The sequence below is a fragment of the Schistocerca serialis genome, chromosome 11 (assembly GCF_023864345.2).
Source record: "Schistocerca serialis cubense isolate TAMUIC-IGC-003099 chromosome 11, iqSchSeri2.2, whole genome shotgun sequence".
NCBI classification, from domain to species: Eukaryota; Metazoa; Arthropoda; class Insecta; order Orthoptera; family Acrididae; genus Schistocerca; species Schistocerca serialis.
Window position 1 is genome coordinate 60,237,871 of NC_064648.1, and position 16,801 is coordinate 60,254,671.

Here is a 16,801-nt window from a genome sequence, read left to right on the forward strand (position 1 = left end):
TCTCACCACGTCGTCTGGGGACAAAGGCTCAGCACCGAAGTACGCCGCTCACCGTCCCAGCCGACTTCGGCCGTGCAACGTGCAGGCCTGCGTTCTCTATGGTGAACGACACGCGGTAACTCGACACCTCAACCCAGGTCCCACTAATCTGTTCGCGACGGTCAGTGGTCCTCTCTCCATTGTCTCGACCCCGTGTCGTCACTACACGTTCTGGAGTCATTAACACCGTGCGGGGTAGCCGTGCGGTCTTGGAGCCTTGTCCCACTTCACACGGCTCCCTCCTGTCGGAGGTTCGAGTCCTCCCTCGGACGTGTGTGTGTGTGTGTGTGTGTGTGTTGTCCTTAGTGTAAGTCAGTTTAAGTTAGATTAAGTAGTGCGTAAGCCTAGGGACCGATGACCTCAGCAGTTTGGTCCCATAGTCCATACAACAAATATCCAAATTTGTTGCAGTCATTACCCTACAGCCAAATGTGTGTGTTATCTGACGGTATGATGCTCTCAAGTTCCATATGCCAAATATTCGTCCTTTCTCAAAATCAGCAAGATGTGATAAACTCAACGTGCACGTCCTTAGGACATTCTCTTTTGCTATATTTCCCTGAGTAATTCCCATAGTATTAGACACACACAGTAGTCATCCCGTCCTCCCAACATTCTTCGTTGAATACGTGTGACTTTAGTTGTCCTTGGGCCTTGAAACAAAACAAAACCATTATTCATCTGTAGGTATGACTTTCCGCACTGTAAATGACTCACATACGAATAAAACTCAAAACATATCATACAGGCATAAGTGATTTTTTAAAAGACGTCCTAGCTATCATAGACTGAAAAACTTACTTATTTTCGCAACTGCAGTTTCGGTCTTATGGGCATTATCAAGGGGTATACAACAAAATCTGAAACATGAAGAAACATGTGTAGAATAGCTCCATCATTCCGTACATATAGCAGTTACATTAAAAAAATGCTAAAAATGACACATCACTTATACTGCGCTTCAGTAGATGGCAAAATTAACTAACCTTCTTACATGCATACATCGGTCGTATCTGTACGTTGAGTTTACTAGCTCTGAGATTATCAACATTTAATGAGCGCGACGATCGTAAAAATGGCATAAAGTAAATTTACTGTTACTGATGTTCACATATTTAACACGAATCCCACCAAATCATTGTTCATGTACACAGATTACGTCATTGTGGCAGCTGGTGGGAAAAACATCCACCCTTTGCACTCGTGAGCGATTGCACATCCCAGAGTAAACGACTGATATAATAACATCTTCATATCATGTTTATATTGTGTTAACAGTATTTGACATACTGTATTATGATACAGTGATATGGCATGAGGGGATGGGATACGAAATTTATTTATGGTGGTATGGCGTAATTGTACAAATAGTATCTATCCTAAAAGACTTGTAGTAGCTTACATTGTCATAGAAACAAGACATAAATAATCGAAGATGTCATTTTACACGTGAATACACTGTAACATAAAAATTTTTGGGGCTGCACATGATTCTTCCTTGTCTCATATATAACAATACAACTCACTGGAAACTCCATGAGGACTACCCATATTCTGAAACCACGATACATGGAAGACAGACTTCCGTACAGACCTTCACATCCCATGCATATTAATTAATCAGAATCAGACAGGCAAACTAGGCATCCTGAGGTATTTTACTTTCTACTATTAGCATATAAAGCTGACTGAAAATTATCTAAAACTCTCTTATTTCTTATATCTGTCTAATAGTTAAGCAAGTCATGTGGGTGGTTTTTGAAGCAGTTCCATTTCTTCAAGTCCCTTAATACTTCGACTCTCAGGCACTTTTTGTAGAATTTTTATGTCTGAATATACGTTAGATGATCTCCTCTCACTCCAGCTGATGTGCTCTTTCAATGTATCACTGTAGTAAGGGCTGTGTAACAACAGGTTAAGGCCTCCATACTGTGACTCTTACTATTACTGACAGTGTATATCAATCTAGTTTCGAAAAGCAGATTCTACTTTCAGACACTGTGTGAGCAGGTGAAGGCAGAAAGTGAAAGCTGTGCTGCTACAGGAATCAGATTCACTGGTTTGTTCACTAGACCGCCTTCTTGTCCAGGCCTCCAGGTCCAGCAGACGGTCTACCTGGAACAGCTCTCCAGCTACTGGCGAGACTTTAAACACCTATTCTCACTCGCTGTGACGCATGCATCACGACTGTTCATTCCCCTCGCATTCGAATACATGGTAAGTGGTATTTTTTTCCCTTCCTTTAATCTGTGTTTTACGTATGAGGGGTGAGAAAGCGACACACAGCGCCTGGTCAGTTCTTGGAGTTTTTTTCCTGGTTTATCTGACTCACCCTGTAGCTATCTTAGGTTCTCCTGCTCTAATGTCGGCAAGAAATCTGACCCCACCTCTACTTCTGTGAGCCTTGTGGTGTTATTACGCAGAGAGACTAAGCTCAGAATAGTTAAGGACAGGAAAGAAAATCGGCTGTACCTTTTTTGTATTTTCCCAGAACTTCCTCAAAAATTTTGGGAAACATCAGATCCTACTTTACAATCCTAAGTCTGGTGGGTACATACTTAGAGGAGATTGGTCTATATTCTACTATATGTTATTTTATGTCACCATCTGCAACTTTCGTTATTCGGAAAGTATTGTTCCTAAAGAAAGGAGAGAGGGAGGGTGTCACAGTTTACATTGACAACGTAATTGTAGTATTTAATAAGGCGGCAGACAAATAAATTTTTATGCACCGATATGGACAATGCCATACGGAAAGTTCGCCAAGGGTAAACAGAGGTTGACATAAAAATCTTAGCATTTGCAGAATATGTGATGATATATGAGGACAAAGAGCAGAAACTGGAAGACCAACTAGGTACCTGGCAGTTGGTAACTGGAAAAGGAAGCATGGGAATAACATAAACATAAATTGAGGTGATGAAAATCAGCATCGAAAAGGAATAAAGTAAAGGATCCGAGCTGTAATGAAAAAACTATTAAGGAAATAGATGTTTTCAAAGATCTAAGAAGTAAGTTAACCAGGGCAGGAAGCATCTAACAAGAAATTTCTGAGGGGATGTAAAACGATTCAAAATTTTTTAATTGTGTATCAGACGTAATCAGGAATTGGAAAATATTTTCCAAAGCAATTATCATGATAAGCAAGTAATATTGTCTGCCAATTTTGAGCTATGGATCAGAATTTTGGATCCAGACAAAGAACGATCTGAGATGAATACAAGCTACAGAGATGTACTTTCTACAAGTGATCAATGGCAAGATGACAAGGAACAGTAAAAGAAATGAAACAAACGAAAGACATTTCAGATCCATCGGCTAAAAGGAACTATGGGGAGAAGTAGAATGGAATGGTTTTGCAACGTAAAAAGATGGTAAAAGGAAGACTACTAAGAACAGCTCTGGAATGGAGAGAATACGGAAGAAGACGAAGTGGAAGACCAGGAAAAATAAGGGCAGACCAAGTGAAGGATGTCCAGAATTAAAGAGGGTTATTGTGGGAGAAAATGGTAAACGTCAGACTGTGGGGGGAAAGAGAAGGTAGGAGAAGGCTTTGTGGACAGCCTACATAAGCAGAAACGTTTCAGGAAGAAAAGAAGATAAGGATATTGAAATGGATATTCTTATCCTTTGCAGCTCTAACGAGCTTTTGGAATGTAACGTATATTCTTCAGCCACTGCCGAAAATGCTAGGAGCACTGACATTTTATTTTACTTAAACTGCCAAGAAATGGTCTACATTGTTGAGATGTGTGTGACTTACTGGTAGTAGACGTTCTATTGATGTATATTAATTCAACTCTTTAGTACTATGAAAGTTTTCCTTTGTACATAGGAAACTAATCTATTCGCTTAAAATTTGGGGCAAATATTTGAGAAAGAAATTTTTTAGTAAATGATTGTCGCTTTTCAAAAATGATAATATCCTTATCAAAATTTTCTTGAATTTCACAAATCTTAAAAGATTGTGAACGTGATAGTCACTGCACCAGTTTTACTTCGAAAGCACTGAACTGAGAACAAAATTCAGAGATATAAATCACACAAATCTGCCTACTTCTGTTGTAATTCCTTTATTATGGAGTCATAATGTCATGATAAGTAAAGAATACAACGCACACCCTGCAGTACAGGTAGGATTTGTCTACAAAACTTCAGACTGTATCTACTCCTTTATGGTTTCATTTACTCAATAAATATGTGTACCTGTAAGTAGCTGTGAATCGTATAAGTTCTCCATAATTTCATTTGAGGACAGTCGGACCTTTTGAAGGGAGACAACCTAGAAACACATCACACCTGTCAATAACACCATGTGCCCATTGGCCGTGGCACACGTATGATTAACTGCCACCCAGAAGCAATAACGAGTGATGACAAGGATCCTTTGCAATAGACGACGACGTCTGTTACCTTGGTTGATTAATCTGCAAACAGTAGAACATGACCAACTACATCTTCCTCATTCATAATGGTATAATTCAGGAAATAAACCCCATTTCTTGTAGAGAAGCCAAAGTTGGTTGATACTGGCGCAGCACAAATCTGATTATAAGAATTGCAGGGTTCGCTATATGAGTTACACCATGTGACGGTTGTTATATCTTCGTTTGCACGCTGTGAGATTCTTTAATGGGCGCAGGAGTGAGGAACAGAGGCTGTTCGTGAACAGAGAATTCAGATATTAATTTATTCTACATCTAATATCAAATTGTAAAAATAATACATAACTGTGCTGGTGTAGCCGCAACATCTATGGCTAACAGCCGATTTTAATGTAGAAATATATACAGATACAATAGATTTATAAATCTGTCACTCTTCAGTGTCATGTCTACTCAAAAGACCTCCGTAAATGTTATTCAGCTGACAAAGACACAAGAATGGATCAGTGCACGGATGTTCCGAACTTAACCCATTAAGTCCCAAATTAATTTTTTTTAAATTGAATTTTTTATTCCTTAATTCTAATGTACATAGTGTACGAACCACAATAAGTACAAAAATAGCCAAAGCATATTTATACATGCTGATATAATGGCCATCCTCAAAATAGGACCCTGGGATCTAACAGTATCGTATAGCATACTAAACTGTGCACAAGTCTTAACTATTTATTTATTGGGAAATGGTACAAAACGCTTCACACACAGTGTTACACGGCATTTAACACAATATGTTTTTGGTTTTCCGTTGCATTTAGCTCTTACACATCTTCTATGCGTGCTTCTTTTGTCAATAATATGACCAATTCTATCAAACCTGATGTCTGGTATCACTCTCAACTGACTTGATGGGTATTCCATTTGACGTCTAATATTCGGTCTTCCAGTGTCCTATTTCAGATATGTAACTGTAACAGCACATCTGAAATCCAGTATATCCAGTGCATTTTTCCCATTTGCTAGTCTGTAGAAGAGCCAGGCATTTACAAGGGCCATTTCCAGCATATATGTAAATAGGATCCAGTATCATTTTTTCCCTCTAATTAACGTCGCATATTTTCCAACTAACCAGTCATGGTGGTCAACACCTCCCATGTACGCGTTATACGACTTCAAAACGGCAGGTTGTTGCACTTGTGTCTTCTTACTTGCTTGTATACTGCACTGCGTAGCTGCTCCCAAAGGTTCAACTTTGTCAAAATTTGTACTAATTGTAACGCATCTGTTGTCGTGCCATCAAACAAATAAGACTTCACCATTCCTGTCAAACTGGTAGTCACAGTTTCCTCGAACTGTCTTTTTCAGTTGGTTGCTGCTCAGTAGTGGACAGTCACCGACTCGATTCCCTCTGACAGTCCCAGTTGCTCGAAAACCCAAATTTCTCCGATGAATCAGAAGATCTCTACTAGTGAAGAAATTGTCAAAGTAGGCACAATGATTCTCGGGCTTTTCAATGCAGTCCAGCATGTTTAGGACTACTCTTGATCATTATAATCTATATAAAATGAAATGAAATAGAATGTAATAAAATAAAGTGAAATGAAAGAATAATACATTAGCACAAAATGGAATGTGTAAATACCTCAGTCTATCTGGAACTGTATTATTTACTAATGGGTAACATATTCATAAATATGCTTACATAATATGCTGCAAATTTCAAAGTAACTTCATATCCTGCAATATATAATAAGAGGGGTCGTTACTTACCTCAGCAACAAAATCTGGTAAAATTACCACGTTCTAAAAAGAAAATACATCAGCAGTAGCAGAATTTCATATTGGAACGTGCAGCAATACAAATAGCTGAAATGATAACACCAAGTCCCAGTGTCCTATTTCGTGTACACCAAATTTTATAACAATGGGAAACAATGAATATAGCTCCAATTAAGCTGACAATGCAAGTAGTTTAAAAGACACATTGTTGACTGTACATAATCACAAAAAGATCTTTGCCGCATATTTCAAATATTACTAAATTGTCGATAAAGTAAATACCTGTAATAACGAAAAGTGTGCCTTAGTATTCAATAATCAATTAATGGTAGGAGTTATTGCTTTTAATTTCCTGTAATTATACATTTGTTATACAAAGCATCAACAAATGATGTAGAATAGTAATAGTTGCAAATTAACAAGTTATTGTGTATTTATAAATAAATAAGTGGTCTGTCCTCAAAATAGGACACTGGCACTTAGTGGGTTAAGTATGGCCATGGCTGGAGCTCCGCAGAGGGGACGCTTGCATCTCATTGGCAGCGGCGTAATTGTTCGCGGCAGGCAGCGCCGTCGTGCCACGGTGACAGCTACAGGAAACAGGGCGGCATAACGGACGGCGCGCGTATTTGAAAGTGCGGCTGATCGGATATCGGCTGATACCGCACACCTCCCCGCCAAACTTGGAAGGTGTTGGAAGAGGCCTGTGCCGTGGTTAGTGATGAGGCTGGTTGCTTGACTGGGGGCAGAGCAGATCAACCAGCATCCTGCCGTTGTGTCTTGCGTGCGCCAGGGAAACAAGGTGCAAGGCACATCCGAGAGCAGAGGGTGCTGCAGACGGTGATGGCGTCTATGTCTACGGGAGAGGTGACCTCCAGCGTTGGCGGTAGCGGCGTGGCAGGTGGGTGGGCAGAGGCTTCCATCGGTGAGACGACTGTGGGTGGAGTGGAGGCATCCGTTCAGGAGGCAGCGTAGGAGGCTGCGTCACGGCAGACGTATCTGGCTGCGTCACGGCGGCAGGCGTCGTGCAGTGAAGAACCCTGACACTGTCTGATCTACTGCAGGATTGCTGCATTCATGAAGCCATAGCTGATTTTGGTGGCGCTGATGCGTGCCTGAACTGCTGCTAATAATACAGTGCACTCTGCCAGGTGATCTGAGAACAACGCCGAATTCCCATAAATGAGGTTTGTTGTACACTCGATGTTGAATTCTGACGTTTGGGTGAACCTTGCCAGTGAAGCCTGAAGCTGGAACAGAATGGGAAGGGGGAAACTAATGCTGCAAGATCCCCTGGCTTCCTCATGCAAAAGTTGCTAGTGATCACTGAAGTGAGAGGCATGGGCATTGTCCTCATATCAAACATGTCTGTTGCAGCTGTTGAAGACACCGCCATAGGTAAATGACGTCTCATCTGTGAACAACACAAACAGTGTAAAATTTGGCTCTGCTGCACTTCTGTGGATAATCCACTGACATAACCGTTGGTCCCAGTGCTTGTACACATTCCTCATGATGTAGGCGTAATACTTGTTCCGCCAGTGCCCTCCAAAGACAAGGTGACCAGTGCTTAATGAATGGTGGTCGGCCACTTGATCCAACACCATCTCCTCAACGTCTAATGTTCAGAAATATCTTTGGCAGGAACCTCGGCTGGCTCTCTGTGGTGTGAATGACACCATCTCTCTCGAGTTTTCACCCACAGTGGTGAACTTAATTCAATTAGGACGACTCCCGCACATTCATGATGCAGTACAGGGGCATCATCCGGCTGCACCATACATTAAATGCACGTGCCCAACAATCATGACAAGTAATGTTCCATCTTTGACTATGTATCATAGACAACACTAACACTCCTCAGCATGGATACATCACAGGCTGTAACTAGGGATAGTGGTGTGTGTGCAGCACAAATTAATGAGTTTGTGTGATACATGTGGTTACCATGCAACAAATGTGCTATGAGCAAAGTTGTGAACAGTTTCTCTGTTTGGTGGTCAGTGGTGCACGCTGTTAATCACCTGCTGCCTGTTCCAGTGTACAACAGACACCAGGGATCTTTGCAAGAGTGCAGCACAACTGCATGCACCATTGCAATATATGCATTGAGACTGGTGGTCGTCGTCTTGAACAGTTACTAAGAGCTACATTGTTGTTATGCAATATGTGCTGTATGTGTGCACTAAACAGTAAACATGCGTTTTCGACCACTGGTACCTCAATATAATCGGTTGCGGACCCACTATCGCCTGTTTCAATTTGACCTTCAAGGTTTCAAACACACTGCGTAAATCACAAGAGCATTCCTCTCTCTAGCCGTCCAGAACAATGCAATGGGTGCTCCCATTGTATATAAAAATCATTCCACAGCATTCTCTTCACAACCAATGGAGATATTTCGAGATACTTTACTGATCTCACGTATCTTTTAACATCAGCTAGAGCGACAGGGACAGTCATTTTTTTCTGGTATGGAACTAATAAGAGCAATGAACTGTGCTACATTAATTCAAACCTCCAAATATCGAGACATGTTCAGATGTAGACGACATCATGCCAAACGACGATAATCTTTGGCGAAAGTGAGCAGTGAGACAACAGAAATCTGCTATCAAATTTTGAATCAAACTCACATTTCATATGTCTGCAAGTAATTCAGATAAGTTTTCTGATATGGAGCAGCTGTTACCCATTATTACGTTTTTAAATTGTCGCAACATGTATCCAACTGCCTCACAGCATGGGTAACGAGTGAGATTTCAGTGGAATAGACAATGATCTGTGGATGTTTTTTCCAAAATCACTAAAAAGTTTGAATAAAACTTCTCAGAGTCTCAACTCAGAAATTTGGAAATTTGTGGTAAGTTCCTATGGGACCAAATTGCTGAGGTCATCGGTCCCTAGACTTACACACTACTTAATCTAACTTATGCTATGGATATCACACACACTTTTGCTCGAGGGAGGACTCGAACCTCCAACGGGGGGAGCGGCGCGAACTGTGGCAAAGCACGTAGACCTGGCGGCTACCCCGCGCGGCTCTCAGCCAGAACATGTGGCTCTACCTGAGGGAGCTTGACGTTGGTGGTAGCCCGAGAACATTTCAGTCAGACATATTTCCCTGAGAGCATGCATTCATATATTGAAACGTTGTACTGTAACTACCGAGAAATATCTACAGTTCTCTTGTGGTATAATTAGAAAAGACATCGCTAGAGATTTTCTTTACATTAATGATGTTATGGAGTTCTTTGTGTCTGATGCGACGCACCACGAATTCCTCTCCTGTACCAACCTCTTCATCTCAGAGTAGCACTTACATTCTACACCCTCAATTATTTGTTTGGTATATTCCAATCACTATGTACCCATATAGTTTTTACTCAGTATAGCTCTCTCTAGTACCACGTAAGTTCTTTCCTGAAGTCTTAACTCATGTTCTATCATCCTGTTCGTTCTTCTTGTTAGTGCTTCTACATATTTCTTTGCGAAGTCCCCTCTTCGTGGGAAACATTTCCTCTTCCATAAATGTAGTTGTGGGGAGTCCACTCCTGTAAGACCTATCCTACGAATTTAAGGTGTACAATGTCTAATGGATAACGTGATCTTAGACCCTACATATAGATACTAAAGTGGAGGATTTACACAGCAACTTAATGTGACAGAAAGATGTCTGATAAAAAGAATGTATTATTTAAACACAAATTTATTCATTAAGACACACACCATCACAGCTCTTGAAAAAGAGGAAGTCAAGTAGTTGACAAATGGTATCTGAATGAAAATTGTAATTAGTGATTATAATGGATTGCAGGGTTACTCGACTGCCTGATATAATAGCTCCCTGCTAACTTCAAGTGATGGTCTGAAACTCTGTTTCAGAATTCGCAATTTTCTGATGGGAAATAGTGACTGAAATCTCGGAGACTGTTTGAATGGCTCACACATAGAACACATGAAAGTTCTACCTGAGGCAGGCTATCGTATAGCATTCTACGAGTGCGAAATGAGGATGACCTAACACGACAGTGTTTCTGATAACCCCTCACCGTATTTTCGATGGGCATGATGGACGCTGCGGCGGTGCAAATAGTTCTCAGGGGAAGGCAAGAGCACGCTGCTACGACTCTAATGCTGTGCTCTGCACCTCGTTTCAGCTGCGAGACAATGAACACTACTCCACCTCACAGCCCCACGTATGAATTATTTTGGCTCTCCCCTATGCTCTGCCATCTTTTCGCCCCAAACTGTGCAAATCGCCAACGGAGAATATACGAAAACACTGCAGCCCAATTGCGAGGTTTCTTCCAGCATACAGAATCCCACCAAAACGATGCATCGCGATCACTCACGAATCACACAGCCCATTACTTTGTGTAGCCTGTGTTTTCTACAGTGGCTGACGGCTGTCTGCAGACACTGTCCACGGGATATGAGGCAGCAGGCGCCGCCTGCAGCTCGTGGCGCGGCCGCCCTCCACCCCTAGGCTGCCACCACCCTGGGTGAGGCTGTAAAGCTGGACAATGGTTCGCAGCCCCTTCGGAAACCCTGGCACCGCTTTTCCGCATAATCAGTACCCGCCCCTCTCGTCTCCATTCTCAACAGAGTCTCGTTTTCCGCGGCATTTTCTGTCCACCCTGTCTCAATTCCAACACACTGTCTCTTCCCACACACGCAGGAACCATTCAGAAACCAGTGAGTCCTTCGCCATGCTGAAGAAAGGAAATGAGGTTGCATAGGGTACCTTATTAACAGTCACAGTGATCCAAGATCTTCGATGAAACATTCTCAGTCCATTCACCGATCAGTATCATTACCTAAATTAGAAGACTAATCTCAAATTTTATAGAAGAATCAGCCACAGGCACCTGCAGCATTTCGTCTCTCCTTCTCTGAGTCTGTGGAGAACCTCTTCACTCCTGATTTTATCGATGCAACTAAATGTCAACTTTCTTCTGTATCACATCACCTCGAATTCTCTTCTGTTCCATTTTTCCTACTGGTCACGATTCACGACCACAGAGTGCTATGCTCCAAATGCTCGCTCTCAGAAATTTCTTCCTCAAATTAAGGCCAATGTTTGATACTGGTACTTTTGGCTAGGAATGCCTCCTTCGGGTCTGTGCTAGTCTCCTTTTTATGTTCCTTGCTTTGTCCATCATGTGTTATTTTGCTTCCCAGGTAGCAGAATTCCTTAACTTCGTCTGCCTTGTGATCTCCAAATCTGATCTTAATTTTCTAACTATTATCATTTCCGCTACTTCTCATTACTTTCGTCTTTCGTCGATTTTCTCTCAATCCATATTCTGTGCTAATTAGATTGTTCATTTCATTCAACAGATCTTGAAACTCTTCTTCTTCTTCTTCACCTTCACTAAGTATAAGAATATCGTTAGCGAATCGTAGCAATGATATGCTTTCACCCTGACTTTTAATTCCACACTTGAATCTTTCTTTTAGTTTCGTTATTGCCTCTATGTGTAGATTGAACAGTACGAGAGAAAGGCTCCACGCCTCTCTTACTCCCATTTACTTCGTTCTCCCTTCCAGTTCCTTGGTCTTATTGTTCCCTCTTGGTTCTTGTACGTATTATAGGAAGGGCTTATTTCAATAGTGGTACAAGTCCATTTTTGTTCATACTGCGATACAGTCCTAAAGTTCAATGAGCGATGAAAAATCTGCAGTTGAGATACCAGAAATATTCAAGCATATCGCTTCTTGATAGAGATGAACCTTTCTTTCTGTTTGTCAGAAACATTATAGGCAGAAAAGTGGAGGTAATGGACTTGTACCAATATTGAAATAAGCCCTTCATATGTTACCCATCTTTCCCTACTGCTTACTCGTAGTTTTGTCAAAATTTCGAACTTCTTGCATAATTTTAGACTGTCAAATGCTTTTTCCTGGTGGCCAATCCTATGAACGCATCATTTTTTTTTTTTTCAAGATTGCTTCTATTACCAAGCACACATTAGGAATGCTGCTCTGGTGTCTTTACCTTTCATCAAGCCAAACTGACCTTCATTAGTAGATCCTCATTTCTTTGCATTCTTCCATATACCATTCCTGTTAGCAACTTGTATGCATGTGTCATTAAGCTGATATTTTAATGTTTCTTGCAGTTGTCTGCTCTTTCTATCTTCGGAATTGCATAATTGATATTTTACAGTCTGGTGGTTTGTCTCCACTTTCGTAGGTACTACACACCGCATTCGGGAGGACGACGGTTCAATCCCGCGTCCGGCCATCCTGATTTAGGTTTTGCGTGATTTCCCTAAATCGCTCCAGGCAAATGCCGGGATGGTTCCTTTGAAAGGGCGCGGCCGACTTCCTTCCCCGTCCTTCCCTAATCCGATGAGACCGACGACCTCGCTGTCTGGTCTCCTTCCCCAAACAACCCACCCCAACTACTACACACTAATTCTGATAGTTGTTTGGTTACCGCTTCCGTCAGTGATTTTAGATATTCCTATGGAACTCTATCTATTTATTTCACTTTATTTGATCTTAAGTTTCCCAAAACTCTTTTAAAGCGTGACTCTAATTTCAATTCTCCTGTTTCTTCGGTATTCAGTCCAGTGTATTCTTCTGTCACATCACCAGGCAATTCATCCCCCTCACAAGGGCCTTTAATGTACTCTTCCCACATATCCGCTCTCGCCTCTGCATTTAACTACGCTCCTACTGTAGATAAACCAACAATCCACTGCATGCTATTTATACAGAACGGATGTATTTCGAGATATCTTCTCCTATTTTCCTTTTCTGTTATCGTAAACGAGAATAACTGCGACGGAGTAATTTTTCACTTTCTGAAGCTGATAGGATCCATAAACTTCAACATTCATTGCAGTCTGCAAGTTTTGTGACATGTTCAAAGATAGACGATCTCGTGCCAGATGACGAGCAACAAATGGAAATTTTCAGAAAAAGCGAACAGTGTGACAACAGAGAAATGCTGTAAATATTTGAGACAAACTGAAATTTCATGTATCCGCAACTAATTCGGATAATTTTTCTGATATGATTCGGTTGCTACCCATCGTTATGCATTTAAAATGTCGCTAAATGTGTCCATGTTTCGCACCTCATTGCTAACGAGTAAGATTTTCACCCAACAGTCAACGATCTGACGATTCTCTTTTCGAAAAACCTTTCAAAAGTTTGAATAAAATCTCCTTGGACTGCCAGCGGTGTCACGTGGTTCTTCGTGTAGCAGGACTGGAATATTTCGGTCAGGCACACTGCCACGACAGCATGCATCCATACATTCAGACGTCTGTACTGTTAACTATGGTGAAATATTTGTACCTTCCTTACCTGATGTCATAGATTGAGACTTGTGTGTGTTTAATACATCGCTGGACACCTGCAACCAATTAATGTTTTAATGCGTTTACAAGAATGAATGTACAACACTGACGCGCCGGCAATAATTTGAATGTGACGTAGTAGTGGTAAATATAGGTGTAGATAATACTTTCTACTAATTTGAACTATTCTCTGTGTGTCTCAGGGTAACAACACGACTGACCAGCGACTCCATGGGTGGATTAAGGACATGGAACGTGTGCAAGACATGCTGCACACGAAATTAAGCAGCTGGCTAAACGACGTGCAATCCGTCAGAGACCAGATAGCGCACTACGAAGTAGAAGACGACAAGAACAGGACTGGGTATTTTATACTCAGGTATAAACCAGTGTACATTCAGACCTTTGTCGAACTCACTATGATTTGTTAAAGTTCACTAATCAGTCAGAACATCATGACCACTGCCAACCGCAAGGCTGAATGCGTTGCGGCGACTTAACGAAGTAAGAAAAGCATGTAATCCAAATAAAGATGGACGGGGGATTACCGCAGCGATAGATGCTATTAATGGAGAAATCCACTGAGATAAGCGACTTTGCTGAAAGGTATATTATTATTAAGCCTGTGAAAGAGTGTCTCAAAAGCGGTGAGCTGGTCGAATTTTCACGTGTTACTGTTGTGAAAATCTACGGAAAGTGGTACAAGGGCAGTGAAACTACCAGTAGGCGCTAAGTGGTTGGACGTCTACGACTCTTCACAGAACGTGGGGTCTGGAGGTTTGTCTGCTCTGTAAAGTAGGATGGATGGCGATCTGTGGCAACTCTGGCGGAAGGGCACAATGGCAGTGCTTCAGAGAACACCATTCAGCGCACATTACTGAACAAGGGGCTCTGCAGCAGACAACCCCTGCGTGTCCACATGTTGGCCCAACGACATCATCAATGACGATTGTAGTGGGCTTGGGAACATCGAGATTTGACTGTGTACCACTGGAAACGTGTCGGCTCGATGGATGAATCATGTCTTTGCCCCAGCAGGTCGATGGCCTTCTCCACAAATGCTGTCATCCAGGCGAGAGGCTACTCGAAGCATGCACCACGCCACGGAAGCAGTGGCCGCAGTATTATGCCACGGCAGACATTCTGCTGCATGGGACCTGTGGTAGTAATCGAAAGCACCATGTCAGTTGGAGACCACCTGCACCCCTTCATGCTTGTGGTCTTCCCTGATGACGATATCGTCTTCCAGTAGTACAACTGTCTGTGTCTTGAAGCCCAAACCGTGCTAATGTGGATCGAGGGGCATCTAGCGAAATTACGTTAATGCCTTGGCCACCAAAGGCGCCTGATGTAAATCTAATAGTTCCCATCTGGTTCGCTATCACTGCGGACATAAGTCAGCAGTCCGTTATTTTAGCTCCACAAATCTACCAACGAATCGATGATACACAGAATCGGCGATGTATTGCATCACAAAGGTGGCCCAACAAGCAATTAAGCAGGTGGTCATAATGTAGTGGCTCATCGATATATACTACTTTTTTTTCCCAACGACGTATTCCCTACTGTTGTAGAAACTACTGGGGTCATTTAGTTACGGATGAAGTAAAAAATGTGATTTCATTTGGCCTTCGTTTTCTTGGTTCGTGTTTTGTCTTCAAATATGCCCCATATTACGCATCGCAAACCAACACAACGAACAGTGTTAGAGCTTTCATTAGAGAAAGTACCAATACCTGTACATACTTCCAAAATTTTCATAATTTCTGGAAACAATGATGATTGGGAAACCTGTGGTACCTGACACGAAAATTGAGCATGTTCTCGCCACAGACGACTCAAACTGATAGTCACCTCCAGGAGAAATAACGCTAATACGGTGTAGCAGCACCTCTAGCCCAGAGACTGGCATGAATTCGGCGGGGAAAACAGGCAACAGGTCATGCTAATCTTAAAAGACAATAGGAAAGTGTTAGCTGCGATGATTATTAAACTAAAACGGGATGATGTTAGCAGAAGGAAGTGAGGGTATAGCCATAGTTTTTAAATTTTTTGCTATGACTGATGTGTTTGAATCTGTTGATAACATAGAGCTTAAATATGCGAAGTAGCAAGCGAGAGGGCAATGGAATTCTCCCTCGAGCGGTGGATATATGGGTCCATGCAAGGCGTGTTGGAGATATGTTGGTAGTGTGCAGGATGAAAAAATCCCTTCCAATGTGGGTTTGAGTAGGCTCCCAGTCTGCATCCCAGATCATGCGGCGCTGTTAGGTGGCTATGTGGGATTCCTATGAAGGTGAAAAATTTGGATTAGGATGGACAATTGGACTGAGTGATGATTGCTTCGAATTTGATGAAAGACCTGTGCAGTTATGCGTCTGAGAAGATTGGCAGAGGAGTCACTTTGGAGATGGGCATGTCGAGGAAATGGACTAGGTCTTCTGAAAGGACCATGATCAACTGATACCCACAATGAAGGTCATCATGGAAATTGATGTGGAAACACAGGTCAGCTAAAATAGTGTAGATGGAGAAGGATTGGCCAGTGTGAGCAAACAAATTACATGGTATAGAAAGACTCAGTCAAATACACACAGTGGGACTGGTGACTGTTAGGGTGGTACCTACAAAAGTATAAGTGGAGAACGATTGGTCAGAGTGAACAAAGAAATTACATGGCATAGAACGACTCAGATAGGTACATGCAGTAGGACCAGAGACTGTTAGTGTGGTAAAATACATGGTGAGGCTAAAGTGTTCAGCAGAGTGATTGAACATGATTCGTAGCCAATTGGGGACGATTTTATGGAACCCTGTAGCTACTTCACAACAGGTTATTCTGTGGGGATTTTTGGTTCACTACTCCACACTGGTCATGGATACGATATTGAGTGTGGGTTATTGGTTTACTGCAGGTTATGTGGACATCCAGATAGTGTAGTGGGGTGAAAGCATGGAGATTCTGGTGGACAATGAGCATGAAGGTAGGAATGTGTAGGAAGTTGAACTGAAACGTGGAGATGGGTGTACTGGAAGAGGATAGTTGAGCGGAATTATTATTGTCATGTCCATGAATTTTGTGAAGTCTTTTGTGATTTGGTGTTGTTTGGAATGGATGGTGAGGGCTCATCTGCTCTACTTTGTTGGTGTGGTCTTATGGCTGTATACAAGAGATTTGTAGGGTAATAGGTGGTGCTAGTTAGGTGTAGATAAGGACGTCAATTTTATGACGGTGGTAATGTCAGAACAGTGGTGGAGGTTAAGATTCGAACTCCAGGCACT

The 16,801-nt window shown here is 41.9% G+C and overlaps 1 protein-coding gene across 1 annotated transcript in view; it reads left to right on the plus strand.

Moving 5' to 3' along the window:
- The window catches only part of LOC126427223 (uncharacterized), a 125,924-nt gene that overhangs the window by 64,227 nt on the left and 44,896 nt on the right, over window positions 1-16,801 (plus strand). Inside the window, exons 4-5 of the mRNA XM_050089462.1 lie at window positions 2,129-2,256; window positions 13,723-13,898. Of these exons, the coding sequence (XP_049945419.1) occupies window positions 2,129-2,256; window positions 13,723-13,898 (304 nt within the window). The remainder of the gene's footprint in view (window positions 1-2,128; window positions 2,257-13,722; window positions 13,899-16,801) is intronic.